Source organism: Penicillium griseofulvum (genome assembly GCF_001561935.1).
Source record: "Penicillium griseofulvum strain PG3 chromosome Unknown contig_80, whole genome shotgun sequence".
Classification (NCBI taxonomy): domain Eukaryota; kingdom Fungi; phylum Ascomycota; class Eurotiomycetes; order Eurotiales; family Aspergillaceae; genus Penicillium; species Penicillium griseofulvum.
Genome location: NW_024467471.1, coordinates 5,100,495 through 5,128,483, shown reverse-complemented (window position 1 = coordinate 5,128,483; position 27,989 = coordinate 5,100,495). Strand labels below are relative to the sequence as shown.

Here is a 27,989-nt window from a genome sequence, read left to right as displayed (position 1 = left end):
CCATGTCATTTCATGTTTCGAAGGATTTCTAGTTCTTCTTTGCATTTTTATGCATATGTGTTCGACTGATCTTTGTATACTTTTCGCGTTCTTCCCTATATTCCATAGGCTTCCGTGTTAGGCTGTGCATCGTGGCCTACAAGATAGAGCCCCTTCCGTATTTTGCGATCCTTTCCCTCTTTTCATTCTCTTTCATTCTTTTTATTTGACCTAAACTTATGCATCGTTTTGCGTGACCTCTGTGCTTTCTTTTCCGACCAAAACCAGCCCGGTATCACGTTTAGAGCGTGATAGAATCGATATGTGGTCTAAACGGCCGTTCCACAAGTCCAAGCGGCCCTCGATAAGCGGCCCCATATTGGACAGCAAGCCACCCACCACATCAGACCCCGTGCATGATTTGGTCGCAAAAAAGTTGCCCCCTCTACCTGAGTAAGTCTCGTGTTTGCTACCGCTCAAATGGCACATATCTAATAGAAACCAGCGACTTGCATTCATCGTTACAACCAGATCCCGCCCAGCGCGATGATATCAATAGATACTCAGACATCTCGCCTGCTGTTTCTCCGATTCTTGAAGCTCATAGGCGGGGAAGCCAAAGTAGCTTCTGTGTCTCGCCCATCGACAATGAACACCAATTTCCTCGTTATGAGCGACAGGAGACTCGGGCTTCGTCATCGCCAACTCCTGTTCCAAAGGAATGCTATGATGAAACACCTTCTCACTCCCGAGTTCAGCCAGTCCAGCCAGTCCAGAATTATCAGGAGCCTACGCGATTCATCTCTGGAAAATCGACACAATGGGAGAACTTTGCTGGCGAACTGACCTCGAATGATGTCAGGGCTGGCCAGATGTATCCCCGCAACACTTCCTTCAACAAGACATCTGCACCTCATGCATCCAATCTGCTAAACTGGGGCCAGGGTTTCAATCCCAAGAAGACCCTCAATGCAGCTCGGCACCGGATTAGCAGTTTCTCGAAGACTGAAGATCTTGCGCAAAAGGAAGCCAGAAATAAATCGTCGTCACGTGTGTCTCCAGAGCGTTCCAGCAAGCGCAATGAAAAGGGTGGGCTAAACGCGAATCCACAGCTCGATACCTTTGGGTTCACTCCTACAACTGTAACCACTATCACCGCCGGTGGTCCAGTATCGTTTCCCCGCAGACTAGCAACAGATCACGCTCCAATTCGCCCGCAAGAGGAGAGCAAATTGACATTCAAGTTCGATGACGATATGATGCTCACGAGCAATGAACCTAGGAGTCGTTTCAGCGCAACTACATACACAGCTACCGAACCCGGCAGTCTGGATGCAAGCCCGCGGGGTAGTATGCAGCTCCAAAGCCGGTCTACAGACGACGTATCCACATCCTCTATCATGTCCCGACGGCGCCCAATTCCAATCAGCGACCCAATTTCGAAGAAGCAGCCCGTCTCCACGAAGCCCGTCCGAAAGCCCACTCCATCTCAAGCCGCACAGCAGGGAGCGCAGAATCCCGGGCAGCCATCATCGCCTTCACCTCCTCCGGAGGTACCACTAGATGCGCAGGGCCGTGTTAAAGCATTGGAGGCCAAGCGGGATGATCTTGAACAGCGCAGACTTAGTTTGGAGGCGTTGATCGTTGACTTGAGGAAGGTCATTCAGCCTACTTCGGCTGTGTATGATCTAGCTGCTAAAGCTGAGGCCCAGAAGAGCATTAAGGCCATCGAAGACGAGATTGATGATCTCAAGAAAGAATCACACGATCTTGGTCTGAAGATCTCTCGCGCTTGGCGTCGACTGGACGAAAACGAGAATGCTGGTGATGGAAATAATCTCTGGGTGAAGCGAGTCACGAGTTAGTGGCTGTCCAGTTGCGATTTGATACCTTCACGGCCGATCGTGATCTCATGATGCTACCGTGGAGGTATTAGCATCCTTTTTTTGATTCCTACTTTGTCTTTCAGGGCAATTTGCTTGTTCTTTTTCCGATGTTAGGGCATGGTGGTTGTGTTTTAAGCGTTTGTTCCCCTACACGGCAGGATGATACCCACTTTATTCGGATGCCCAGGCTGTAGCGGTTTATGTTGATGTACTTTGGTCCGATTAATCTCAATACTTTTCAAGGAAATGGATCATTCTAGCGAAGTTGTATTTGTGAAAATGCGATCAGGCGCGAAATAGGTATTGGTGGCTAAAGATATACAGAAGACCCATAGAGTGAACTATGAGTGCAGTGATGCAGGCGCGATCACACATTCGAAGCCAACCCATCCTCCGCTCTCTCATTGAACATGGCTCGTGTAGGTCGTGAAGATGGACTCGAGAAACCCGGTGTCAAGACTCGTTGTGGGGATTGTCGGCAAGTGATCCGTCGATGTATTCGATCCGTTTATTTCTTGCCGGACTTCTTGATGCCTTGCTGGCCGGTGTTGAGAGGGCCCTTCTTGCCCTTGGCTGCATCCTGCATCTCCTTGCGAGCCTTAGCGTCTAAAGGAAATTATTAGTTAGTGACTCTCTGAATACGGTGATTAAGCAGCCATACCAGCTCTGAGCTTGGCCTGGTGAGCGATCTCATCCTCGTCAAGCTCCTTCTTCTCCTTCTTGGCAGCCTTCAAGGGCTTGGCCTTGCCACCTGTAGATCATGAAATATTAGTGAACATGATTCCAAGGTTACTAAAATGTGAAGTAATACGAACCTTCTCTGCCGATGCCACCCATTTTGTCTGGAATAAAATAACTGGGAGAGCGGATTGAAAAGAGGTTAAGAATGGCGGGGTGTTTCAACGGCGTTGGCAATGGAAAAAAAATACATGAGGGGTGCTTATCCACACCCTATGTGGCCACCCTGGCTGGGGCGCAGTCCGGGCTATTTTCGTGAAAATTACCATATCATGTATGGAATGCTGTATTATTTCAATTACATACAAATAGATTCTACTAAGAGTTAGATTATTATTAGACCCTGGTATTTACAATACCTAGAGGCTAGGCTAGGAAAGGTTAGTGGTGTCTTTTAAAAAGGGCCCCCATGGATAACCACACATTGTAGGACACAAGACAGTAGTTAGGTACCTGCAATTTGTATATAAACCCCTAACAAAATTAAGTCACTTTTGTTACATCTACTACCCTGCCTTCCTTTACCCTATGTTTTATTAAACAACTTTATTAATTTTAGATTTAATATGGCCACCTTCAACCCCAAATACCTACTTTCTAACTCGGGTTCCGAGCTAGAGATCGTCCCTAAGTCTTCCGCGTAGACACGGTTGTGGTGGCAGACGAGGACGCGGACGTGGCCGGAATCGCGTGGAGGTACCTAAGAAATATGATGATTAATTTCTAGAGTGTAAAGGCAGGATTCATACAGAAATGTACAATTTTTTTCTGATTAAAATGCAGCGAGGATTATTATGGTGGCAGAATATTACACTAGGAGCGACAGAAATTATGGCCGGAACCCTGGTCGCACCGGATTGAGAAGGCGGTCCTGAAATATCAGGAAGGCGGTGTGGGATTATCCGGTATGTCAGGATCAATCCTCTTTAAAAATCCGATAACCTTCTCTGCCAAGGATAGCAGCAAATTTCACCCGACCGCCTACCACAACTGGACTAGCGCACATTCTGCCTATCTTGACCAGCAAAGGTTCGACCGCCGACATGCCTCACTTTTGCAATTCATCTACCCTGTGCAGGTGCTTTATCTCCATCCCAAAGTCTGTCTCTTTGACAAGTTGTGCGCCTGGAGTTTTAATCACTGTTTCAAGGCTTTCGTCTTCACACAGGCCTCCTACATCTGGATGGACTTTCACAAATCCTTTGAGAAGACTTATTGTCACTAGAGCTTTCGCTAACTGAGCTTCATTGTTGAAGCTTCTGCCAAAGGCCAAGTGAAGTGAAACCCCAAGAGAACCCCCAGGATTAAAAGTACTGTCTACGCACCTTGTTTGCAATTCTCGAGCCCCGCAATTATGTCCCATCCCAGGTCGAGGTCCCCATCAGTTCCCTCTGAGGGTGAGATCGTGGAATCAGTCCCAGAGACGAAGGCAACTGCGTCAAAACTTCCTCTTAATGGCACCAGCGTTGACCGTCCCCCCAGAGTTAGCCCATCCTCTGCGCCCAGATCTCCCGATTCATTGAAAAGCACTCGATCGCCACCCCGGCTGAGGTCGCCGACCAGGTCCCTATCGAGATCCCGCTCTCGCTCCCCGTACAGAGAAAATAAGACCCAGAAGCGCAATTACGACGATCTTCCCGAGTCCTATGATGGTAGTTACGACCGGCGACCCCGCCAGGAGCCTCCACGAGGTTACAGGTCTAGGTACGACGACAGACGCCGTGACAGACCGGCTCCCAACCGGCGCCCCAACTCATACTACGATTATGATCGCGAAGAGACTCATGGAGGAACCCTCCGATACAGCGATGATTACGACCGCCATGAGCGATATGACCGACACAAGGACAAGCGGCAGCGCACCCGCAGCCGCAGCCGATCGCCTTACCGTGAAACGAGGAAGCCCAAGAAGTATTCAGATGATGAACCCGATTCAAACGTGGTCAATGCCAAGTCTTCAGCGGATAATGAAAGGCGCTGGCCCACTGAACATTTGGTGAGGGAACGAGGACAGGTTTCGGCCGTTGCTCTGGAGTCAAAGCTTGGTGCTGAAAAACAAAAGACCCAGGTGCAGGCTGCTTCTAATCTTCAAGCACATGTAGCTGACGAGTACGTTTATTCTGTTACGGGCGTTGAAGAAGGCGTGACTAACATGTGCCATAGAGAAACCATCCCTAAGCCGGAGATTGCGCAAGAGCCGGAGCTTGCTGAACCCATTAACGAAGCCGAGGCACTCGAAGCTCGCCGAAAACGTCGTGAAGCTATCCGGGCGAAACATCGAAGCCAAGCGACGCCACTGCATCTCAAAGCACTGAACGTCAGTGAGGTTGAAACGGATTCATCCACACCTAGCACTGAACCAGCTAGCGCAAAGGAAGCATCCGGTAGGTTTCTCTCAAACAAGCTTGCCTTGATATCAGCGAAACTAACGCCCGTAAACTCGATAGATTCTCCACGGGCATCTCCCTTTGAACAGCCCGCGGATGCATTCCCTGGTTTCAGTATTGGAAAAGACATGGACACAATCAACGCCAATACACCTGTTGTCGATGCTGATAAGAATGGTCCCTCTGCTGCTGATTATGACCCAACTCTCGATACAAAGGAAGAAAGCCAAAAGCATGGCAATGTACAGGAGCGAAAGCACGACGTTTCCTCTGCAGCATACGATGAGACCAAACCTGGCAAGCAGGACATTCTCCTCCCCGATGCTCCCCCAGCGCCAGCGCCGAAGGCAGATGCATTCGATATGTTTGCAGACGACGACGATGACATGTTCGCAGAGGAATCACCTGACCCCAAGCCGTCACATGCTTCGGCCACAGCTGTACCCCAGGGCAAAGAACTGGATGTCAGTATGATGGATAACTGGGACGACTCGGAAGGATACTATGCTGTCCGACTCGGAGAGCTGATCAACGGACGATACCATGTCCACCAAAACCTCGGCAAGGGAATGTTCTCGTCTGTCGTACGTGCAACTGACACCCAGACAGGGGGTCCAGTTGCCGTCAAGATCATTCGCCAGAACGCTGTAATGCGCAAGGCCGGTATGAAGGAGATTGGCATCCTAGAGCAACTACGGGAAGCCGATCCGGAGCAAAAAATGCACACCATCAAGTTCGACCGATACTTCGATCACAAGGGTCACTTGTGCATGGTGTTTGAGAACCTTAGCATGGACCTACGTGAGGTCCTGAAGAGGTATGGTAGGGACATTGGTTTGAACCTGCGCGCAGTTCGGGCCTATGGCCAACAGATTTTCCTTGGGCTATGTCTCCTCCGCAAGTGTAACATCCTGCATGCTGATCTTAAACCGGACAATCTCCTTGTGAACGAGCAACGCAACATCCTGAAAATTTGTGACCTGGGTTCGGCGTCGCCGGCCTCTGAAAATGAGATTACGCCATACCTCGTCAGTCGATTCTACCGTGCCCCGGAAATCATCCTGGGTATCCCTTACGACTACGCCATCGATGTCTGGTCCATTGGCTGTACTCTCTTTGAGCTTTACACAGGTAAAATTCTCTTTACTGGCCGCGACAACAATCAAATGCTTCGCTCCATCATGGAGTGCCGGGGCAAGTACCCGGCGAAGCTTCTTCGCCGCGGAACCCTGTCTCCTCATCACTTTGACGAAATGCTCAACTTTCACAGCGTGGAGCAAGACAAAATCACCGGCCGTCTCCACACCAAGATTGTGGACTTCAAGAAACCGACGCGCGACTTGAAGAGTCGCCTCATGGCACAAGGAACACGCGGAATGCCCGATTCTGAGGTCAAAGAACTAACTATGTTCCTGGACTTGCTCGACCGTTGCTTGTGTCTTAACCCTGAGAAACGAATCACACCGGCTGAAGCTTTGAAACACCCGTTCCTGGCGCCTAGGGTGTAACTAAGTTGCCTGAAGTGACTTTTACTGCGGGGGTTGCACCTTGATCACTCTGGGTTTACCAGGTTGTCCAACCCTGGTCCTGGAATAGCGTAGCCTGGCTGGAAGGATCGGCGTTACCGGGTGAGATCTATGGGTCTTTTTTTGTCAATATGCAAACTATGGCAGTAACTTAGCATTCAACTTGTCTATGTACGATTTTAGCAGTCAACTTCTCAAATGTCATATACGATTTTCACAAGGCACCAGCCTCTGTCCATCTTCATTTTTAGGACTCCTACATAAACCGAGGGTGGCTTGGAATTTGTCCAACCTCTCATTAGAGACGCATAGCTCTGTGTAGCCAACAAAAAAACCCCTTAATCCGTGCATCATTCCATAGTCCCACGCCAACTCCTACCAAAAACAAACAAGCCCCTAGCCCCCAATTGCAACACCCAACACATCGGTAGCGCGCGATAATCCAATTCATCACTATCACAGACAAAAGATCACGCCAGCACACAATCACACCAGCCCCGCCCCCCTTCTACCTTAGCCCCCTATTGACCCAAGCCACTGGTAACACTTCCAAGATCTAGAACTAATCAAACTACGATTCCACTCTATCGTATAGTGCACAATCTACTATGGCCCCAATTCTAATAAACAAAGAACCAACCTTGGAACCATCAAGCCCGGACCCGATCTAAATACCGCAATCCAATTAAAATCACTCAGACCCAACAAACCCATGGAACCTAAATCCTCGAAGAGTTCTAGATTGCCTCTAAACCAAACTCAGTCTTAGTCCAGCCCGTATCCGCGGTTCAGAAATACATAGCCGACTGGACTCTTCCCGGTTTCTCATTTTTGGGTTGTGGAGAGACACCCTTGGACTCGGTAATTCGAGTCGATACGATTATGCGGAGTACAAACCTTACAAGTCAATAGTTAACTGGTACGTAGATAGATGCCAGAATATCCGATTGGCATGTTTCTGTACGTTCTATGGAGTACATGACACTAGAGACTATTGCCTCCTTATCTCCGGTTCTCCTGCGGCAGAGGCGGGAGTTCTCGATTTGCGCTCGTGTTTCCCGCCGTTGGTGGCCATTAGGTAGAAGACGTGTCATCAAGGGAATTGCGGGCAAATAGGAGGCAGGTTTGGGGGGTTGGATATACCGATTGGAACGGTTTTTCTTTTTTCTTTTGTCTTAGATTTGCTTTTGGCCTAGCTAGTTGCTTGGAACTAGGAGATATTTGTTTCTTTCTGTGTTGGTTATAGTTGGTTTGGAAAAGCAATAAGATTGGATATCTATTCCGTGTTGATTTGCTAGCTGCATGTGGTTCAGTTTACTTGCAGGACCACGTACTCGATATACGATATCATAGTCAATCATATCAATAGCATGTTCTCGATCCTTATGCTAATTATGATAATATACAACACACAATTACGTTGTACATATGTTGTTAGTCGGATCGTGTGGAAGTGGAGTGTTCCAGAAGGCGACGGCGATCAACGGAAGAAAGGTGCCCCTTGCCACTGGAAAAACACTAGTCGGAGTCCATCTAGGATACGAAACCCACGAGATTTGCCCCGTGGCAAAAGATTCCGCAAAAATAGGGCGTTTAATCTCCGACCCCCTTTTCGTCAGAGGTATTGGCTCTATTGGTCTATTGACTGGGCCTAGACATGGATGTTCGCGCTATACTAAGAATACTCAGACCACAGTAATCATGATGTTTAGATGTTGTGTATAATGTGGGTCCCGCCACCTGCAGGGCACCGTCTTGCGCCGGGCGTTGAGCGGCAACAATCCTTGACACTGTAAGAGGAATTACTTTGGGAATATGGATGTGTGGCGGTGAATCTCATACGAAGTACTTGCGTTGGTGGAGTACCCGGTTTCCAATAAGTTGGCCACTTTACAAGATACATGTTGTACTCCGTACTCTGTACCATATCCTCAAACAGTACGGAGCACAATATAAAACATTTGTAGTGACATATCTTCGATCACTAGCGGTGTAGACCCCGAAACCATAACCCGAGACCAACTCGCGCCGGCGACCATAGTACACACTAAGCAAATTTACCGGTCGCAAAAGCAAAAAAGCAACGAAAACACGCCAAAAAAGCAACGGCCCGGTAGAAACAAGAAACCCTTGTTGATCTTTGGACCAGCCGGCTGCATTGCCAATCCTGGGGTACATTAATCGTTGTGCCCGGAGGCAGGCAAGGCACGGTACACAAAGGGGAACGGGCGTTCATCACATATAGCACGTATCATATCACACGAGTCCAGATATTCTACATGTATACTTTGTGCGACATTCAAGAGTACGGAGTACATTGTTGTACATGGGACTAGTCATTCTTGTACAGCATATCTGCATGGACAGGTTTCGGGTGCTGAACCGACAACGGATGTGATGAATCGTAACCACGATCTCTATCAGGTGATTGGACTATCTGCGGGCTCGCAGGGGTAGATCTAGGGAGCTTCGGTAGAATTATTGATTTTGGATACTTGCTCACCGCAATAATATCAATAGAGTGTGATAACTCCGCATCAGAGTACTTGGTTTGGCGCCCTTGGCTATACATATTTTCCCGGGGAATACAGTTTGAATAAGTCAGACTCGGATTAGTACATGGCCCTTGCCTGTATATGACGCAAGTGGTGAGATAGGAGATTAAAGACTCGAGGCAACTTCCAAGGTCAAGGTCAGCTACTCTGTACAGGGGGGGGGGGGACCTATTCTTGTCCGGCTATCACGGAGTCTACCTTGAACTATAAACTAATATGCTGACGGGCGAAAAAAAAAATAAAAAGATCCAGCCACCCAACAGAAGGACCAAAGTCCAAAAGGATAGACGGCAGGAATCGCAAGTCTCATCGCAAGACCAATAATACGAGGTCATTCTATTGTTGATATCCCAGATAGTCAAGGTACATTAGCGCCAGGAGAAGAAAGATGAAGTGTATGGACCGTGCAGAACTAGTCAGCAGGGAAGCGCCAACCCCCACCCTCAGCTACTTTTGGAGATTCTCGAAAACGAACAGTTCGAACAAATGGTTGGCCATAGCGGCCCTCCATCATCGCCTCACTCTTGAACATCTTTAGCGTCCTGTCTAGACCCGAGTCAGCCTAGAACGGGGGGTGGAGGAGAGGGGCCATGTGGGGTTTTGGGCTTATTTGATGTCTGTGCAAAGGACGGTGTAGAAGATTAGATGGGAGGTTGAATTTCAAGTATAATTTTTCTTTAATCTACATACAACATACATATAAATCATTCACGGAATAAAACAAAAAGGACAGATATGCATTCAAACATCTCTCCATCGTAAGTATATAACCATATCTGATTTAAAAATGCCATAGTTTTGTGGGGCTGGACCATGAGTTTATTGGCGGGAATGTAGGTGGCGGGGTGCGTTGGCAAAAAAAGGTGTGTCAGGAGGTTTCAAGGGAGAAAAAACACCGTTGGGGGAGACAGGGGGGATACGTGGACAGAAGGCATTGCCACACTAAGCCTAGAAGAGTAGAAATAAAAAAAGAAAAATGAGAAAAAAAAATAGGAGCTGCAGTTTCCAGTCGATCGTTATTGACCCCATCCAATCATCGGTTGTGGCGTATGCAGGAAAGACAGACCGAGTCATAATGATTGGTCTAACCACACTCGGGCATGCACACCGCTTCGGTACACATGGTTTATTATGATTTATAATTTTATATTATTTAATTTTAGTGTCTTTTTTTGGTCTGTTTTGGTCTTCCTTGGTCAATTTTGTACGCATCATAGATTTTTAGGATTTTTTCTTTTTTTTTTCTTTTTTTACTTTTTTAGATTTCCATTCGATCTTTCCCCTTTTGGGATTTTAATATAATTTTCCTTTTTTTACTAGCGCCATTTCCCACTTGGTTTTATTATTCTCTCGAACCACGAGGCGACCATCTGCCTGATATCCTTTCTATAATAATCTTCCTTCTCCTACTTCAACTTTTTTTGTATATTTCCCCAAAAACCCTTTTTTACTCTCAACTGTTTAATTTGTTTTTGTTTTTTGTTGTTCTGGTTCCTTGTGCGACTCTCCTTCTCTCGACTTCTATCAAACACAACCAGACCGGACCAAACGGATCTAGATCGGACCATCTTGAAACCTTTGGATTGGAATGGATGCCTTTTGAATATCCGTGGATTTAGGCACTATCTTATAATCTCCCTGGAACTTGCGATCTCTCTCTCTCTCTCTCTCTCACTCTCCCTTTCCTTATCTCCTGGAGAGGACCAACTGGATCCACTCTACACAACATTCCAAGGACAATGTACCCGGCCATGCTACCAACACCACCACCATCACCGGCTCCACGCCGTTGTGCTCCGCAGGATCGTCTAGGACTCGTATTAGCCAACCGGTTGGAACTCACCAGTGTCTTGGGTGTCGGAGCCTATGGCGTTGTTTACACCGCTGTGGATATTCACACCAACGAGGTCTATGCCGTCAAAGTTCTCTGCAAGGATGGTCTGGATGCCCGTCAACTCAAATTCCAACAGCGTGAGATTAGACTCCATCACCTGGCCAGCCAACACCGCAATGTGGTTCCATTAGTCCGCATCATGGATTCCGTGGATTGTACCTATGTCGTTATGGAGTATTGCCCAGAAGGAGACCTGTTCTCTAACATCACCGATAAGGGAAACTTTGTCGGGAATGACTTCTTGGCCAAGCGTGTGTTCCTCCAAATCCTGGACGCCGTACAATTCTGCCATTCTCTTGGAATCTATCACCGGGATCTCAAACCTGAGAATGTACTCGTGACCGAAAATGGAATGACCGTCAAACTTGCCGATTTTGGCCTGGCGACGACTGATTATTATACGACCGACTTTGGATGTGGTTCCACCTTCTATATGTCACCTGGTATGTCTTCAATTACCCTTTCTGTCCACGGCTATGTGGCTAACATGACATGTTAATAGAATGCCAACAATCCAACGCCCGACCTTTGTCTTGCTATATGTCCGCTGCCAACGACGTCTGGAGTCTGGGCGTGATTCTTGTCAATCTAACTTGCGGTCGCAACCCATGGAAACGTGCCTCGATCGAGGATTCCACATTCCAGGCTTACCTCAAGGACCCTTTCTTCTTGAAGACTATTTTGCCTCTCTCCTCCGAGATGGTTAGTATACTGAGCCGCGTCTTCGAGCTTGACCCAATTAAGCGGATCTCCATCCCGGAGCTGCGCCAGCTTATCCTGGAGTGCCCCCGTTTCACGGAGAATCCCATGGTTCAAACTCCTTGGGTGCCGGAACAGATCGACTACATTCCCCAGCCCCAGATGCCAATGTTCATGGCCCCTGTGGAACCTCTATATGCCCAGACATCTGGCTCGTCATTGGACTCCGCGCAATACTCGGCCTTCTCCCAGTCTGCTGCTTCCGACGGTTCGGCCATTACCGAGGATTACTCGGATATCGATACCATGTCGCCTGCAGTCTCGGAGCAGGTCCCCGATTGCAAGGCTATGTTCCCTTCTGTCTGCGCGGAGCCCTTCTTCCCCGCTGATCCCTTTGCTTATGGCCTCAATTACCCCAACCTACAGGGCCTTGAGATCCCCGTCTAATTGCTCCTTGCTTCGCAGCTGCATGACCTGACGTTCTTCTCTTCACCTTTCTATTACTTGATCTCTTTCCGGGGCTCTCCCTTTGCATATACACCGGGTCCCTTACTCTCCGCCACCGAGCGAACTCTTTTCCAAGCTGCCGAACAAAAAAGTTGATCGCGTTGATCATGATCCACTGGACTCGGCCAGCTTTCTTTTCCCTTTGGACATAATTCTTTACTCTTTTTCTCCCCTGGACCACATTTCCCTGGCTTTACGACTATGACCTTGCATGGACCGTTTGACCACAGTCCTGTGTCTCCCTTGCGACCGGATCTCCTTTTCTTACTGTTTTAATATTTCCACACATACCTGGAGGGTTCTTTTGTTTACGTTTCTATTTTCTGGCGTGATAATACACTGGGAAGCATGATTTGAAGATACGCCCCTGGGCGGGCTGATGAAATACGGGGTTATTATTTTGGATGTATTTGGACATTTCAAGTTGGCGTTGACGCACGGGAGTGTCTTTCATTTTCTCTGTTTATCTTTTGGGAGAGGCTTTTTGTTTATTTTTGACCTAAGGGTGATCTTCTGTGCATAGACTTTCGCATTGGCGGGACATTTCGGGACTTGTTCCCTTTTTCACGATATGATACCTCGGTGTACAATTCTACACTACATTTTCTACTTCAATCTCCTAAACCGTTTTCCAAACCCTGTTGTACAACGTTGCACTGTCTACGGCCGAGACTCGAGCATGGGATGTTTTGTGTCTCGTGTGAGCTGTGAAACTGCTGCCTAAGTGGAATCAATTCCGAGTTGATGGTAGATGGGTCTAAAGTGAGATGAAGTTTTACAGTACCAACCTTGTACAGCTCGTGGTTAACGGATATATATATAGTAGGGTGACATTCATCCAGCATCTTAACTAGGAGATATATATTTGCACTTTCAATAAGTTATGTAAATATATATAGAGTACCATTCAACAAATCCATTTCACATATATATATATATATATACCTAGCTCAAACTAGAATATAATTAAATACAGAATCTACATATTCCGCCCACCAGTAACCCGAATCGTCTCCCCATTAACATAAGAGAACCAAGGCGACGCAACACCCACAATCGCCCTTGCAGCCTCAACAGGCGACGCAGGCCTACCCAGCGGAATATCAGGATAAGCAACAGCCTCCTTCTTACCCTCCACTGCAGCGCCCGTCTTAACCGTAAGCTGCTTCCCAGGAATTCCCAACGGAACCTTCGTCCCATCAGGCGTGGTAATAAAAGCACCTCCTTCCTTGGCAGCCGTCAAACGCGTCGTCACAAACCCAAACGCAATAGTATTCGACCGCACCCCGAACGCCGGTCCCCATTCTTTCGCAATCGTACGTGTCAGCCCGACGACACCAGCCTTCGCAACTGCATAATTGGCTTGTCCACTATTCTGCTTTTAGCATTTTGTTGGGCAAATGGTTGGAGTGGAGTCTCGGGTACTTACGCATTACCGTGGATGCCGCTTGTACTGCTGATGTTGATCACAACGCGCGGCTCCTTATCCTTCACGCGGAAATACGGAGCTGCAGCGCGCACAAGCTGGAACGGGGCTGTATTATGGACCGCTAGCATGGTTTCCCATTGCTTGTCTGTCATCTGGAATTGGGTTAGTGCATTGCTAGTTTGAATGTTGGTATATTAAGATCGCGTACTTTGTGAATAACGCCATCCCACGTGAACCCGGCATTGTTCACGATAATGTGGATCTTGCCGTTGCCGAACTCGGCGGTTTTCTTTACGAGGTCGGTTATATAGTTGCTGTCGAGGACGTCGCCGACGACGGCGAGGGCTCGGCCGGGCTTTGCAGCGTTGATTCCGTCGGCGACGGAGTTGGCTTTCGCTGTTTTTTTTTTTTAATTAGATACGGTAAGGGATAGAATGAGTAAGTATGGCTTACCGGCATCAATATCGGCGACTACAACTTTTGCGCCTTCGTTGGCGAAGAGTCGGGCTGCTTCGGCGCCGATGCCTTGGCCTGCGCCGGTGATTATGGCGACTTGACCTGCTAGTAGACCGGCTGGGTAGTTGAGGTGTTCATTGACCTGATTGAGACGGTCGGAGGGAGCCATTTTGGAAATTGAATATGTGTAAGTCCTTAGCTTCAAGTTTCAAGAGGGGAAAGGTCTTATACCTCTCGGCTCTTGGACCGAGGCCCGCCGCGGACCGAGATTGTGGGGTTACTGGGGTTATACGGCACATACAACATAGAGCATACAACATAGAGATGGGGTTTATAACACAATTTATTGCTTTAATATAGCCGATATGTTTTTCGATTTTCTGTTATAGCCGACCTGCGTTTACTGTCCAGCTTGTCCTGGCTTTCTACATTCCTCCTTATACACTTAAAACAGTTGACCTCCCATATGTGGGTATAATTCAAAGAGACTCATCATGCATCACTCGTCCAGATCCACAGATACACTCCCCCCACGAAGTCGACTGTAAAAATGCCGAGAGAGTAGCTTCATAGCCTGCAATGATAGGAAGCAGGCCTTCACTTCTGGGTGTACCGCTTAGAATACCAGCATCCAAGTCGGAAAGTAAGCCGACATGCTCTGAAGTAGCCCAATTCTGACTGGCATGATCATCTGATAATTTCGGCTCTGAGCCTTCCTGGTCGCCCAACTTGGGAATTTGAATGTCGGCCGCACTAGCGGTGCTCTTCAGAGCTAGCAATACATCCCGACACTGTAGCAACAGACCCCGGAGCAGGAAATTGCGTATCTGCCTATTTTCCTCGTGACATATCTCATAGTATCCGTAGCGGATATCGACCCCATGTTCTGGCCGTGGGGCGCGAGACGTCTCCCGCGAAACCCAGTACTCAAAGAGCTGAAGGGTAAGATTGAGTACCGAGATCGTCAGCAACAGGTTCGTGCTGTCTTTAGCACATTTAGTACACTGCAGGAACACCTGACAGGCGCAAAATGTGCATTTGATTGTCTGCAGGCTGTGGTCGAGTCGCAGGGGCATTGATCCAGCGAGTAGGTGGTTCAACCGGTTCATGTGAAATAGCTGCATATCCACACACTCGCATGGAGAAATTGGATATGGCGAAGCCACCGAACCACCTAGAGATGGACTGCCCATTCCGTCAGCCAGTTCTCCGGACAGAAATGTCGGCGTGACGGGCGTATGTGGATATCCCAGACCGGCTGGGAGGGTGGGACATGGGTCCACGAGATCTGTGAATGGGGAGCTCTCGACTGTCGTCAACTGTCCCGGACAGACAGATGATTCTAGGGTTGTTGTGTTGCCGAAGCTTCGGGGACTTTCCCAGAAGCCTGGCTGATTTGATATCAAGCAGACCTATAGGACGACAATTTATTAAAAAGATGTCAAATTGGTAAACAGAAGGGAAAACTTACATCGTTGTCAATTGCTGGGTCTGGGATATTGCCGTAGCTATTCCCAACTAGCGGTTCCATGTCGGCCACAGGGGCAACGAGCCGACTACTGCGGAACCCACGCATTGTGGGCTTCTCTTCTTGCAACTGGCCTAATTTGCGAAGGGTAGCTCTGTTTTTGCTACCCTTTGGTTTACCAGATCGATTTGCAAATCCGTATTGACACTGTAGGCCGTGACGTAGACAACGAGTACAAACACTCTTGCCAGATAGGTTGCATTTCACCTTAGATTGCCTGCAGTTTTCACACGCAGTTCGGAGTTTGGGTGTATCTCCGCCGGCATATGGACTGCCATTGGATTCTCCAAGCATTGTATGTTGCTAGTTGTAGATAAGGAGGGAGGGGGAAATACGAAAGAAGCTAGTAGGCCCAATACGATATCAATGATAATACTATAGCCTGGGGTCCGGTGATATATGGGATATGGAAAGAAAAAGGGGGAAAAAGAAAAGAGGGAAATTAGAAATAGAAATGAATACAACCGCACATATCCAATAAGGCCTTCCCCCCACACAATATCAAAACAAGCTCAAGCTTCTCAAGGAGTAGAAATGTCACTCTGTCAAAGTACCGCAGCCGCAGCCCTGGGGAGGTCAGCCGCTGTGAAACCCCAGTTCCATATGATCAACCATGCATGGGAAACTGGAAACCGTTTATTTTGAGGTTAAAAAGGAGACATCTTCCCTCATTCATTAAGTTTGATCCGACCTGATCTGGTAAGAGGAAAGTTGCTTTAACAGCGTTCACTATTTTCGAACAATGCTCGTGATATGAAGGTCCAGAGAAACAGGGGTCCTTTTGTTGGTAGTCGTCACACCCTGATGCAACATCATAAACGCCAATTTCGGGGTTAAGTTTCTGCTTTATTGGAAAAAAGACCTTTTGCTAACAAGGGCTGTTGGTCCCGGGCCCTACTACTCTCTCAATGGCACACAAGTACACGAACGGACAACGCTAGGAACCATGTGAAACAGAAGCAAAATGGTCTATTTTTTTTTTAATCGGCTGACCAGATCTAGTCCATGTAAGAGAATTATGTGCTCACCGCTTCATTTCTTTCTCATTGTGTCATTGTTGCACATACTAATTCGAGTCATCGTCAGCAGGGGGACCTTTGACCATTGAGAGATTCTTGAACATAAGCCGCGCCACCTACGCTACATGAACATTTCCATGCTACCTCTTTTTTCTTAAAAAAATTGCCATGAGCATGTTGTCTAACCTCTTGTGTTGCTCCAGACCCCAACTCAGCCGCGTGGAATCTGACAGGTCTCGGCAACCCCGCTGTGCCGATAATCGAATGCCTTCAGCAACCCTGTCAGGTGAGCTACTGCTGCGCAGACCACTAGCACGTGGAAGATTTGATGCGAACTCCCCACAATGTCGAATTTCCCGGGCATGAGTCGTTCAGGTACTCGGGCCGCATAGATCCCGGCTCCAAGGATATACAAGAAGCCCTGGAAAACGAGCCAGTTTAGACCAATCTGTTGTCTCATGCGGTCAAGTCCGAAGATGGAAACCCCATGGAGTACGGGGAAGATAGCAGACAAGCCCATCCCAACAAACATGGTGGCGCGGAAAGGCCGCCAACGAGGGGTGCGGAACCGGGGAGAAGCGGATACAATCACGCAGCCTAGTCCAATGGTACAGATCATGGTCCAGTACCTGTGCTGCAGATCGGGTACACAGTAAAATCCGTAGAAGACACTAGGTACAAAGCTTCCCACAATGAGTCCCACGATACCGATATAGTCGAGGGAATTTCCAATGCGTGCAACCACAGGTGAATGGTTTGAGATGGTGTGATAGGTTGCGGACATGCCAAGACAGAAGGCAGCCCCCGCGAAGAAACAAGAAAAAGCGATGATATCAGAATCGGCCGCATCCCGGTACCGCGGAGAAAGTAAGTGGTAGAGCCAGTATGCAGCGGGGACAGAAATCATTGCTGGTAAGAGGTGGGTGTAGATGTTGACGGTCTCATTGTGAACGTAACCCAGTGATTGAAATGAACTTAAAAATGAGGACGAGGCGGGCCGATATCCAGTGAGGATGTGATGGTTGTCGCGTTGCCAGTGAGGTAGATCATCCCAATGAACAAGTCTCTTTACCAACTTGTGAGCCTCCTCCCCGACAGCATTCATCCCCGTAGGCTGACTCGACACTTTTTGATCTTCTATAGGGCGACGCTGGCGAGGCATAATCACATGTGATATGCAAGTATGCAATGAGTTACAGAATGTTTTGAAGTTGACCAATAGTATATGCAAGGCAAGTCAGCAGATAAAATCTTTAGAAAAAAACGAAAATTAAGGAAAAAGCAGAAATAAATATAAAAATGAACGGGAGAAATTCCAGCTGTTGGGTAGTTGGGGCAATGTAGGGAAATCGCCGTGTTGGGAAAGCCTCGGCGTGGAAGGAAACAAACAAGACAAACATTATATCAACTCCAATGACAGTCGATCTACTATGACAACACATGTCAACACATGGAAAAGATGAGTCGTTTACGCCCAATATCCGACTCTTTGGAAAATGTCGGATTCGTTTCAAAGGGGGATAAGAAGTGCGTTTGAGATATGCACTCTCCCGAATGCTGTGCTAACATTCGCAGACTGTTGGATCATAAGATTCAGACACAGTACTTCGATAACATAGTCGATCGATACATGCGATTTTGTGCCCATCACTCAAAAGACCTCGATGCAGCATTGAATTCTCTTCCAACAAGTTCCTCAAACGATGCGACTTCCAATCCGCCCGCTTCCCGGTCACCCTTGAAATTAAACCCCGCACAGAAGGGTATCCCGCCACCATCAACAGAGCTATCCACACTCCTTCTCTCTCTTCGGAAGCTGCGTGAAGCCGTTCTGGCGACAGCCACAGCTACACCAGCAGAATTCTCACAGCGGATTCATGTCTTTTCCATTCGCTTATCTATTCTCGCGCATCATCCACCGTCATACTTCCCCTCTCTACGATACGTTCTGGATAAACTACACAACACATCTCACCCACTTCCCGGCGCTGAAGCCAAGGAACTAGTCACATACTTGATTCTCGATTATGCTTGTCGACAAGGAGATATGATTGCGGCATTTGAATTGCGTTCCCGGGCGCGGAAAGAATATTCCTATCAGTCACAGACAGTGGATAAAGTTTTGACTGCCTTAATGCACGATAATTGGGTGGTATTTTGGCAGTTATACAACAGCGTGGATTCTCACATTCGTGCAGTGATGAACTGGGCTGCAGATCGAGTCCGCAGGCACGCCCTCAAGGCCGTGGGCAGTGCCTATCTCAGCGTGCACATTAGCTGGGTTTTGGGTGGCTGCACAGGAGACGAACAGAGTTGGACATGGGAGAAATTGGTTGAACAAGAGAAGCTGGGCTGGGAGCGGGAAGGTGATAGGGTTATCATCAAGCGAATTAAGCAAAGAGCCCCTCCCAAGCCGGAGCCAAGTGCGCCGAGTGTATGAGTACATGGTGGGCTAGACTCTCCTTGACACGAGCATTCAGTGGCGTTGATTTCATTGCATGGCGTTGGTTGGGAAAACGTCGTATCATTAGCAGACGGGGTATCATTCAAGGAGTATTAATTAATTTTTAGATCGTGTGCAGACAGATTGAATTCAATGGCCCCCAGGGCGAAGTGGTTTTCAATTCAAAGCGTTATAATTTGAGGTCTGAGTTTGGCCGATCCAAATTTGTATGTCCGATAGCAGGTTGCTTTGATAGCATATCAGCTAGCTGTCCCTTCATGTGAGTTGCGCTGTCGGTACAAAGCTCGTAGACCGTCGACAGATTGAATATCAAACTGCCAAACGAATGGTTGGACGAGACCTGGGCCTCAAGGATCTGACGAGACTAGGAACAAAGAATTAGTCAATATTTTCAATTCACCCTTCAAACAGATGTATGTGATATAGTGATCAAATACCTCATCCAGTTTTCCAATGTATAGAAGACACACAGCCAGATTTTGAGCGACTAGGGCTCCATCTGTCCTGGTCCTATCCTCCCCAAGAATGCGCCACTCAGACACTGCATCGGCAAAGCGACCATCCGACATGCTTATCAGGGGCTTCAGTAAAGCAGCCTCTTTGGTTTCATTAGCGTCACCAAATACCTGACTTGCCGCGTCTAGATCACCAATCCGCAAAAGCAAAAGTGCTTTCCTCAACTTTGTGATGTTTGACTCCGGCCCAGGTACGCGCAGACTATCAAGTGATCTCCTGGCTGCATCGAAATCACCCATCTCTATAAGCGCATTCACGCTCCTAACCCCAAGATCTGCCAATCTCTGTTTCCATAATTCTCGTTCAGTTTCAGTAGCTTCGTTTCTCATGATCTCTCGGCGCGCTTCCTGGCCGATCTCGTACAAACCACCGATGCTTCGGCGAGAATCACCAAAGCCTATACTCTGGAGTCTCACGGCCAGCACACGAAGCGGCCATGGAGCAATATGACGAAGGTCTTGTTCATGTTCTTGTTCTGGCTGTTTATCATCAACTACACCCGGATTGGGCTTGAGATCGATGTAATAAAATGCCGAGCTCAGATCTTCCAGGGCTTTGGATTCCTGTGCGGCGAGAACAGTATTGCCCGACAGATCCAAGCAGGCTAAGCGCGTGTAGAAAAGAGAGAAGATGATCTTTATCTCTGTCGGAGATATTAAAGATGAGGTCAAGATTGAAGCAGAAAAATGCGCCGCAATAAGGAATCGACCCTCAGCCAATAGCTTTTCGAGGATACCTAGAGAAGTTGATAGAGGTTCTCCTGGGTTGAGGATAAGGAATTCGGATCGTAGTGGCGGAGGGATGTCAAGATGAGAGAGTGTATGGAAGTTGTTATGCCGGAGTAAAAACGAGAGGTCTTTTTCTATATTTTCAGGTAGATCTTCTGGTGCAAGCGGATCTAACTCATAGAAGGATGCCCCAGAAATGGTGTCGTTGGCAGCAAGCATTGATTTGTGTTTGATAGGCGAGGTGGGTGTTTCATGGAGAGCGAGAGGGCTAAATCATGTAAGTATAAAGACATAGCGGTGGAGGGCAAGATACAATGCTCACTCATCAGATGCATCTAGAGGACCTCTTGTCGAGCTGCGGGGCCGAGAAGCTGCATAGGAATCAGTAAGGGACAGTCGAAGTGTGAAGGCAACGAAGTGAGCGCTTACACCTGGAGACATTCCGAATGTGTTTATCTGGTAGTGAATTCATCTCTACAGCATTTGAAGTATTTTAGAGATCAATTAGAATGAAGAGTAGAGTGACGTTGGAAGTATTCCCATTGAAGTCGAAGCAAAACACCCGATAAGCTATCGGATTCTGCCAGGGCGGTGGATGCCGGATCTGGCGACTTGGCCGCGATCTGGCGTTGCCGAATGCAACAAGCTGTCAGCCATACGGTCCCTACTCGTTTCTTTTCTCTTTTTTTATATGTGATATTCACTCCGATCTTTTACCACTCCTTACTTTATTAATTGACTTGTGGGTTTCAAAATGGGTGCCGCCAAGAACAAGTACTCCGTCATTCTTCCCACTTACAATGAGCGGAGGAACCTCCCTATCATCATCTGGCTGATCCAGAGGACTTTCAATGAACAGTATGCTCTTATACTAGTATAACTAAAAATTGCTAGGGCTAAAATCTGTTTTTTTTTTTTTGAATTATAGGAAGCTGGATTGGGAGGTTATTATCGTTGACGACGGATCCCCTGACGGTACCCTCGAGATCGCGAAGCAGCTCCAGAAACTCTATGGCGCCGAACACATCGTCCTCAAGCCCCGCCAGGGAAAGCTTGGCCTGGGTACAGCTTACGTCCATGGCTTGAAATATACCACCGGCAACTTTGTTATCATCATGGACGCCGATTTCAGCCACCACCCCAAGTTCATCCCTGAGATGATCCGAATTCAAGAGGAGACCGACGCCGACATTGTGACCGGAACCCGATATGCCAACCGCGGAGATATCAAAGGTGGCGTCTACGGCTGGGACTTGTTCCGGAAATTCACTTCGCGCACTGCCAACCTCATCGCGGACGTCATGCTGATGCCCGGTGTAAGTGACTTGACTGGAAGCTTCCGACTGTACAAGAAGTCGGTGCTGGAAAAGGTTATCCTCAAGACCGAGAGCAAAGGCTACAGCTTCCAGATGGAGATGATGGTCCGTGCTAAGGCAATGGGTTACAAGGTGTCTGAGTGTCCGATTACCTTCGTCGACCGTCTGTACGGCGAGAGCAAGCTGGGTGGATCCGAGATTGTCGAGTACCTCAAGGGCGTGTTGAGCTTGTGGGTGAAGGTATAAATCGGGGCTTGCCATAGAGACTTTGGTGCCCCAATGCTACGATTCATCTTTGCCTCAAGTCCAGCATGTCTGGACTTGCCTACTGCCCGTGCTGTGATATACCCCTTTCTGACCTCCGCTTTTCCGAATCCATGCACTTTTGGGTGGTGTTTGAATGACCTATTTATTGTCGATATCAATTCAACTTTCCCTTGTCTTCTGGATTTCTATTTTTCTATGTGATTTTTATACTTCAATACCATCAACCTCCAGCGCTCAGAGGGTCTGGAGGTATCGTAGAACTCGATCAATGAGGTCCTGCTGACCTTCGCCATGAACATTGTGGCTAGCTCCAGGAATAACTCCGCTGTTCTCCGCATCCCACTGGGCGCCTCCCGCATCGATGGCCTGCTGCCATCTCTGCAGCAGCTTTTCCTTGTCCACCCAATGCGGGCAATACTCATCTTCGCCCGAATATAAGCACAATAGCTTTGATTTGATCATGCCCTGGGTACCCACCATCCCAAAGGTCTTTTGCAAACGCTCATCACTCAAATCGGAGCTGAAGAGATCGTCATCAGATGGGTCGTCCGGGCTCTTAGGGCTGACCAGACTCAAGAACCTCCGGGCACTGAGAGGCGTGTCGGGCGGATAAGAAAGCTTCGCAGTCAGGTTCATTGGGAGAATTGTGTCCTTTTTGTCTGGTGTGTATGTTTGCTCATTGGCAAAGCCCACAAGTTGATCGTAGACCTTTCTAAGCTCGTCTGGAGTCTCAGAGGAATTGATAATAGACTGCAGACCCTCTCTATCGGAGGCGGGCGCTTGGAGAATAGCACCATCGAGCTCAGGGCGGACTATGTGCTGAAGGCCAAGATCAAACTCCTTCTGCGGCACGGGGTTCGGCGAATAAAGGTAGTGGAGCACATCCTGACTTCCCGTCGAATGGCCCATGATCACAATCTTTGCGGCTTTTGACAGTGCACCGGGTTGGCGTGACGCCTTCAGATCGCGAATGAAACGCACACATTGGCCAAGTTCTTCTACATCGCGATCAAGACTTCCGACTCCCCATCCGGCATAGGAGGAAGAGAGTAGGACAGAAAAGACCGACCATTCGGTGTTTTCCAGAGCTTCCGCTAGCTTGGACACATAGGGAACAGTACAGAATCCATCTGTCAGCCCGCCTACGAAGATAAGGCTGTTTGTTTTGTTAATCCCCTCTACTGGTGGGGTGAACTCGAAGGCCACAAGTCTGGGAGCCTGCGGGAATTAGTTAGCTTGGCATAGAGAATGGGTAGCGTAGTATATACATATTCATGGAGGACGCCATTATGCGACGGCCCGCGAGCAGCGTGTGGTGACATGATAGAGCTGTGGTGGTTGTTGAGGAAGAATTAAGGTGGGAGATCATCAGTTGACGTATTCGATCTGCAGGCGGGGTCGGCCATGGATGTTTGCCCTACATTGGTACTTTCTGATCTCATGAACTTGAAAAACTTGTTTATATTTTCGACCGGATTATGCTCATGGTCCTTGCTATGAAGTACAACATACAACATACATTGTATAGCGGCTTATACTATACGTTTTAGGCTTAGCCTTCCTTTTGCTGACCTCGTATTCAACCCCCTGTGCCCCTCAAGACGTGAGATCTCACTTATTTTTCTGCGATGAGGCCGACCGCAAAAGTACGCTTATTTACCAAAAGCAAACTGTCAAATACAAAATGTCGATACATCGGAACTACAAGCTCGCGGGTCGATCAAACAATGCGGCTCAAGGACGGGAGGACCCTAGGCTATGCCGAATATGGCTCTGAAACTGGGTTTCCACTAATGTTCATGCATGGCTATCCCCAATGTCGCCTTGAGGCCTCTGCCATAGAACATATCTTTCACCAACGCGGAATTCGTGTGATTGCCCCTGAGCGACCAGGCTTTGGCCTCTCCACAGTCCAACCTGACCGGCGTATCATGGACTGGCCCGCCGATGTTCAAGCACTGGCTCACCATCTCGGCCTCTCCCGTTTTGCGATTATGGGTGGCTCTGGTGGTGGGCCCTATGCATTAGCATGCGCGCGGGGGCTACCTCAAGACATGATGTCTGCAGTCGGTATATTCGCCGGGGCGGGCAACTGGAGCGCTGGGGCTCATCATATGCCTTGGATCTATCGTGCATCAATGCTAGCGGCAGAGTACTGGCCAGCTGGACTACGAGGTTCGTTGAACTTTGTGGTATGGATGCTTAGAAAGGGGCTGAATACGAAAATGGCAACTCGGAGAGTCAATGACTACTTACTAAAGGACCAGGATCAACATGAGGAATCAGTTGAGGAACGGCGAGCTAAATTGCTGCGTGTGTTATTTGAGCCGTTTGCACAGGGCGCTGGCCCTGCGGCATATGAGGCGAAGCTATTGTCACAAGACTGGGACATTGAATTCGGCGACATTACTTACAACAATCTTTACATCTGGCATGCAGCGAAAGATTGGAACTCGCCGCTGCCCATGACGGAGTACTATGTCAAACTTCTTTCGAACAGCCCATCCTTCAAAGTGTTTGAAGACGATACACACTTTACAATCCATAGGCATATGGATGAGATACTCTCGGAGCTGATTCCTGAGAGCTCATAGCATGATAGCGAGAGCTTACATTGGCTATCGCTTTAGGACAAAGGGCACTCTCCACTCTGATTCTCTGTTGTAATTATATCATACCATGTGCATTAACTCCACTCAATCACTTGTCGATATATCACATTTTGCTGGTAGATCTACGGAAATAGTCATGCTGTAGCATGCTGGACGCAGTCTGTAACATGTGATTATGGCAATGAAATTACGTAGAGATGTCATTTCTACGATTAAACTGCGGAAATATCAGCTACTGGACTGAGTTAGCGCTGTCAGACGTTGATATAAACTCAGTCCAAAAGATACAAAAGCCATAATACTTCCATGACTGGTGTGTAGCATATGAGGTCACCAAGTCTGTGAGCTGGAAGGTGGTATGAGCATAGGTTGACAAACCACCCCAGACGATATAGAGATGGAGTTATAGAGTAGATTGTCGGGGAATGGTGGTATGATGGGATACTCCAGGGGGCTGGTGTTACACCAGGAAGGGATTTTGGCAAAGTGGACTATTTAGTGACCTCAATTTTGATCTTTGATGACCTCATAACTAGCAGGTAAGTGAGGCTAGAAACATGATAATAATTCATTTTTAAAAATAAAATGAGGGATGTATGAAGTGGTTAACTAGTTAAGAAAAGTGCTGATTTAGGTGCGTTGGTGCCTGAGATACAAGGCGTAAACGCTAGCCATATTGGGGCTAGTGTCACCGCCCTTCATCTTCCTGTATTGCTGAAGCTTCTCTATTTCGATAGCGGATGTTTCAATGCACAAGATCACAGCTACTTTACTCAGTAACATATTACTGAGGTTCAAATAACTTGACACACTTTGTGCATGCACGCTGCTGTAGTTATTGGCTGTTGTTGACGACGCGACCTATCTAAGCAACATGCCTTCCGGCCGCAGGTCTGGACGCTTCAAAGGTCCTAGGGCCGTGTACGTTGATGATCCATTCAAAGCAGCTGGGATTAGTGATGATGAGGATTCTATCAAAAAGGAAAGTCCTGCCAAGGGGAAAAAGAAACGCGGCCAAGCAGAAGATTCAGCCTCAGATCATGAATTTGTCGCTGGCTCAGGCGAAGAGGCCGAAGAAGAGGACCTAGAAGATGACCCCGAAGAAGAACCAGAAGGTGAATATGGATCAGAAGCTGGTGCCTATGACCCTGATGAAATGGAGATCGACGGGATCGAGATTACTCCTAGGAAAGCGCGTTCAGGGCGTTCAATGTCACACCAACATGATACAAACCTGAAGAAGCGAAGAGTTGATGGCACAGTTGCACCATCCGACGATGAGACACACATTCGTGGCATCATCGAGCCCAGAGATCATTTGTCCAAAGGCACCTACTATCATCTCACTTTCGGTCCCGACGACCGAGATCTGATGCCAGCCGTTCACTTCCGAATGCGATGGAACAAGGGTATAGACGCCGTCTTTCCATCTCGCTTCACATTGGAGGAGACAGAGAAGAAGCCTGAATATCTGTACGGGCGCACATTTGGGGTTCACCCAGATGATGTTCTGAAAGAAAGCACACGTGGATGGGACTGGTACTACGACCGGGACACTGGTGAGAGGTTCCGGAATAGACAGCGGTTTGAGACGATTGAAAAGTCACTGGCATTCCAAAATTATCTGCCTCAACAAGATACGCGAAAACATGGCATTTTACTGGGGCCGCATGATAATCAACAGCTATTCCAGCTGGGCTATCATGAGACTTTTGACTTTGGAAAAGCCTGGGAGGCATCAGGCTCCAAACCAAAAGAGTCTAAAGCTGGGTCTAAAGCTGAGATCAAAAGGATTCGGCAAGGTTGGATATTGAATATCGGTCAAAAGGCACATTGCATGGGTTGGGCTCCAAACCAGGATGGTTTGGCTCAGTATCTTGCTGTGGCCGCGCCGATTACTGATGATCAGAAAAATCAGCACAGATCCGAAGAAAGTGAGCCCATCTCATCGTTTCAACCCTCAGAGCCTTTCCCTAGCGCTCTGCAGATCTGGGAGTTTAAAGGCAAAGCAAGTGAGACTGCTACAATGACTCTCGATATGGACTCCAGGCCCCGGCTTCGACAAGTCTTGTGTGCTGACTGGGGAGACCTAAGACGCATGGCATGGTGTCCTTTCCCCCGGACTGGACGAGTGGAGGACGAAGAAGAAGAAAAAGAATATATTGGTTTACTCGCCACAGTTTGGGGGGACGGATCTATCAGAGTTCTGGATATCAAAATAGGCAGAGAGTCACAGGAGACAGAATTCTGTGGGTGTCCCTTTGAGAGGTTTTCATGATTCCCGCTAATGTGCAAGATATAGTGAAAATCAAATCGCCTGCGTTCGAGGCAAGACCGCCAGCAACAGTCTGCACATGCGTCACGTGGCTATCCCCTAGTGATGTTGTGGTGGGTTGCGGTAACGGTTTTGTGGCTATCTGGAATATTGAGCCTTCCTTTACGTCTGAACCTCTACCTTATTCATATCGACCAATCCACGCCACCTACATACTCGATATCACATCGGCATACCCGGCCCATCCCCAATTAATCATCACTGTCTCTATGGATGGCGAAACAAAGATGTGGTCAGCCATCGATCCCACCAGGGAAATTACCTCGACGGGCCGCGTGCGAGGGGCCTCTCCCCACCTCAGCTTTTCTCCCATCTGCCAGTCCGTTGTTGGCGGGGATGAAAACGAATTTGCGCGCATACTTCCAATCCGGCGGTTCTTTACCACCACTACCATTGCGCGGCTTAGCAGCAACGTCTCAGCCATGGCGCAATGCAGTAATCATCACCCCTGTGCCCTGTTCGGCAGTGCCGCAGGTGAGGTCGTAGGAACGAATCCATTCCGACGAGTTGTTTACAACAAGGAGCAGATATGGCAGCAGATATGGTTCACACATGAATGGATTCCCACCTCCAAGATGGATACTGTGGGAACCAGTCGATTTTATGACGGATACCGGGCAGAGAACCAGAAACTGGCAACCTCCAAACTATACGAGACCAACCCCGTCAGCGGGATGGGGACATCTACGATTTACGAAGAGAATACACACGTCACAGCCCTCGGGTGGAACCCCAACCGTCCTTGTGCAGCGTGGGCCAGCGCTGCGCTGGGGTGTGGATTAGTGAGAGTGGAAGATCTTGCCCTATAGTGCTACCACAACAAAATCAGGATGGCTGTGTTGGTGAAACAGAAGATCTTCTCGGATCATCCTGTCGGTTAAAGTCATTAGGACATCATAGTTGATCTATGAAAAGAAACTAGGCGACAGTGAAACGAAATGTGCTATATTAACTGTGTTAGAGTGGATAACCAAAGCCCCCAGCCACATCAATTGCTTACTTAATGTCGCCATGGCGACCCCACCACAATCTTGGAACGTCGTGGTTGGCAGGTGTGCCATGTGGGTATAGACATCTTGAAGATCGTCCCAACCAATCAAAATCGATCAAAGCCAATTAAAAATAAATTAAAGACAGAAAAGCCATGG

The 27,989-nt window shown here is 48.2% G+C and overlaps 13 protein-coding genes across 13 annotated transcripts; 7 read left to right on the top strand and 6 right to left on the bottom strand.

The window, feature by feature from the left end:
• Window positions 1-301: 301 nt before the first annotated feature.
• On the top strand, window positions 302-1,844 carry PGRI_028300 (uncharacterized protein; the record flags this gene model as incomplete). The annotated part of the gene is made up of 2 exons (XM_040790543.1): window positions 302-432; window positions 485-1,844. 2 exons carry the CDS (start codon window positions 302-304, stop codon window positions 1,842-1,844), a joined length of 1,491 nt encoding a protein of 496 aa, XP_040647496.1.
• A 529-nt stretch (window positions 1,845-2,373) lies between these two features.
• On the bottom strand, window positions 2,374-2,702 carry PGRI_028290 (translation machinery-associated protein 7; the record flags this gene model as incomplete). Its single annotated transcript, XM_040790542.1, has 3 exons — window positions 2,374-2,471; window positions 2,527-2,616; window positions 2,681-2,702. 3 exons carry the CDS (start codon window positions 2,700-2,702, stop codon window positions 2,374-2,376), a joined length of 210 nt encoding a protein of 69 aa, XP_040647495.1.
• Window positions 2,703-3,957: 1,255 nt separating this feature from the next.
• On the top strand, window positions 3,958-6,498 carry PGRI_028280 (putative serine/threonine protein kinase (Prp4); the record flags this gene model as incomplete). Its single annotated transcript, XM_040790541.1, has 3 exons — window positions 3,958-4,712; window positions 4,767-4,987; window positions 5,051-6,498. The coding sequence occupies 3 exons, from the start codon at window positions 3,958-3,960 to the stop codon at window positions 6,496-6,498; spliced, it is 2,424 nt and encodes an 807-aa protein (XP_040647494.1).
• Window positions 6,499-10,810: 4,312 nt separating this feature from the next.
• Window positions 10,811-12,111, top strand: PGRI_028270 (serine/threonine-protein kinase; the record flags this gene model as incomplete). Its single annotated transcript, XM_040790540.1, has 2 exons — window positions 10,811-11,408; window positions 11,468-12,111. The coding sequence occupies 2 exons, from the start codon at window positions 10,811-10,813 to the stop codon at window positions 12,109-12,111; spliced, it is 1,242 nt and encodes a 413-aa protein (XP_040647493.1).
• Window positions 12,112-13,150: 1,039 nt separating this feature from the next.
• PGRI_028260 (SDR family NAD(P)-dependent oxidoreductase) lies at window positions 13,151-14,225 on the bottom strand (the record flags this gene model as incomplete). Its single annotated transcript, XM_040790539.1, has 4 exons — window positions 13,151-13,541; window positions 13,601-13,752; window positions 13,809-13,996; window positions 14,054-14,225. The coding sequence occupies 4 exons, from the start codon at window positions 14,223-14,225 to the stop codon at window positions 13,151-13,153; spliced, it is 903 nt and encodes a 300-aa protein (XP_040647492.1).
• A 310-nt stretch (window positions 14,226-14,535) lies between these two features.
• PGRI_028250 (uncharacterized protein) lies at window positions 14,536-15,632 on the bottom strand (the record flags this gene model as incomplete). The annotated part of the gene is made up of 2 exons (XM_040790538.1): window positions 14,536-15,468; window positions 15,528-15,632. The coding sequence occupies 2 exons, from the start codon at window positions 15,630-15,632 to the stop codon at window positions 14,536-14,538; spliced, it is 1,038 nt and encodes a 345-aa protein (XP_040647491.1).
• Window positions 15,633-16,814: 1,182 nt separating this feature from the next.
• On the bottom strand, window positions 16,815-17,510 carry PGRI_028240 (hemolysin III family protein; the record flags this gene model as incomplete). The annotated part of the gene is made up of 1 exon (XM_040790537.1): window positions 16,815-17,510. The coding sequence occupies one exon, from the start codon at window positions 17,508-17,510 to the stop codon at window positions 16,815-16,817; it is 696 nt and encodes a 231-aa protein (XP_040647490.1).
• Window positions 17,511-18,053: 543 nt separating this feature from the next.
• Window positions 18,054-19,043, top strand: PGRI_028230 (uncharacterized protein; the record flags this gene model as incomplete). Its single annotated transcript, XM_040790536.1, has 2 exons — window positions 18,054-18,130; window positions 18,179-19,043. 2 exons carry the CDS (start codon window positions 18,054-18,056, stop codon window positions 19,041-19,043), a joined length of 942 nt encoding a protein of 313 aa, XP_040647489.1.
• Window positions 19,044-19,236: 193 nt separating this feature from the next.
• PGRI_028220 (uncharacterized protein) lies at window positions 19,237-20,530 on the bottom strand (the record flags this gene model as incomplete). Its single annotated transcript, XM_040790535.1, has 2 exons — window positions 19,237-19,431; window positions 19,505-20,530. 2 exons carry the CDS (start codon window positions 20,528-20,530, stop codon window positions 19,237-19,239), a joined length of 1,221 nt encoding a protein of 406 aa, XP_040647488.1.
• Window positions 20,531-21,065: 535 nt separating this feature from the next.
• Window positions 21,066-21,873, top strand: PGRI_028210 (dolichyl-phosphate beta-D-mannosyltransferase; the record flags this gene model as incomplete). Its single annotated transcript, XM_040790534.1, has 2 exons — window positions 21,066-21,169; window positions 21,240-21,873. 2 exons carry the CDS (start codon window positions 21,066-21,068, stop codon window positions 21,871-21,873), a joined length of 738 nt encoding a protein of 245 aa, XP_040647487.1.
• Window positions 21,874-22,128: 255 nt separating this feature from the next.
• On the bottom strand, window positions 22,129-23,216 carry PGRI_028200 (uncharacterized protein; the record flags this gene model as incomplete). Its single annotated transcript, XM_040790533.1, has 2 exons — window positions 22,129-23,112; window positions 23,163-23,216. 2 exons carry the CDS (start codon window positions 23,214-23,216, stop codon window positions 22,129-22,131), a joined length of 1,038 nt encoding a protein of 345 aa, XP_040647486.1.
• A 405-nt stretch (window positions 23,217-23,621) lies between these two features.
• PGRI_028190 (alpha/beta hydrolase) lies at window positions 23,622-24,488 on the top strand (the record flags this gene model as incomplete). The annotated part of the gene is made up of 1 exon (XM_040790532.1): window positions 23,622-24,488. The coding sequence occupies one exon, from the start codon at window positions 23,622-23,624 to the stop codon at window positions 24,486-24,488; it is 867 nt and encodes a 288-aa protein (XP_040647485.1).
• An 892-nt stretch (window positions 24,489-25,380) lies between these two features.
• PGRI_028180 (transcription factor TFIIIC subunit TFC6) lies at window positions 25,381-27,722 on the top strand (the record flags this gene model as incomplete). Its single annotated transcript, XM_040790531.1, has 3 exons — window positions 25,381-26,755; window positions 26,809-27,613; window positions 27,671-27,722. The coding sequence occupies 3 exons, from the start codon at window positions 25,381-25,383 to the stop codon at window positions 27,720-27,722; spliced, it is 2,232 nt and encodes a 743-aa protein (XP_040647484.1).
• Window positions 27,723-27,989: the final 267 nt, after the last annotated feature.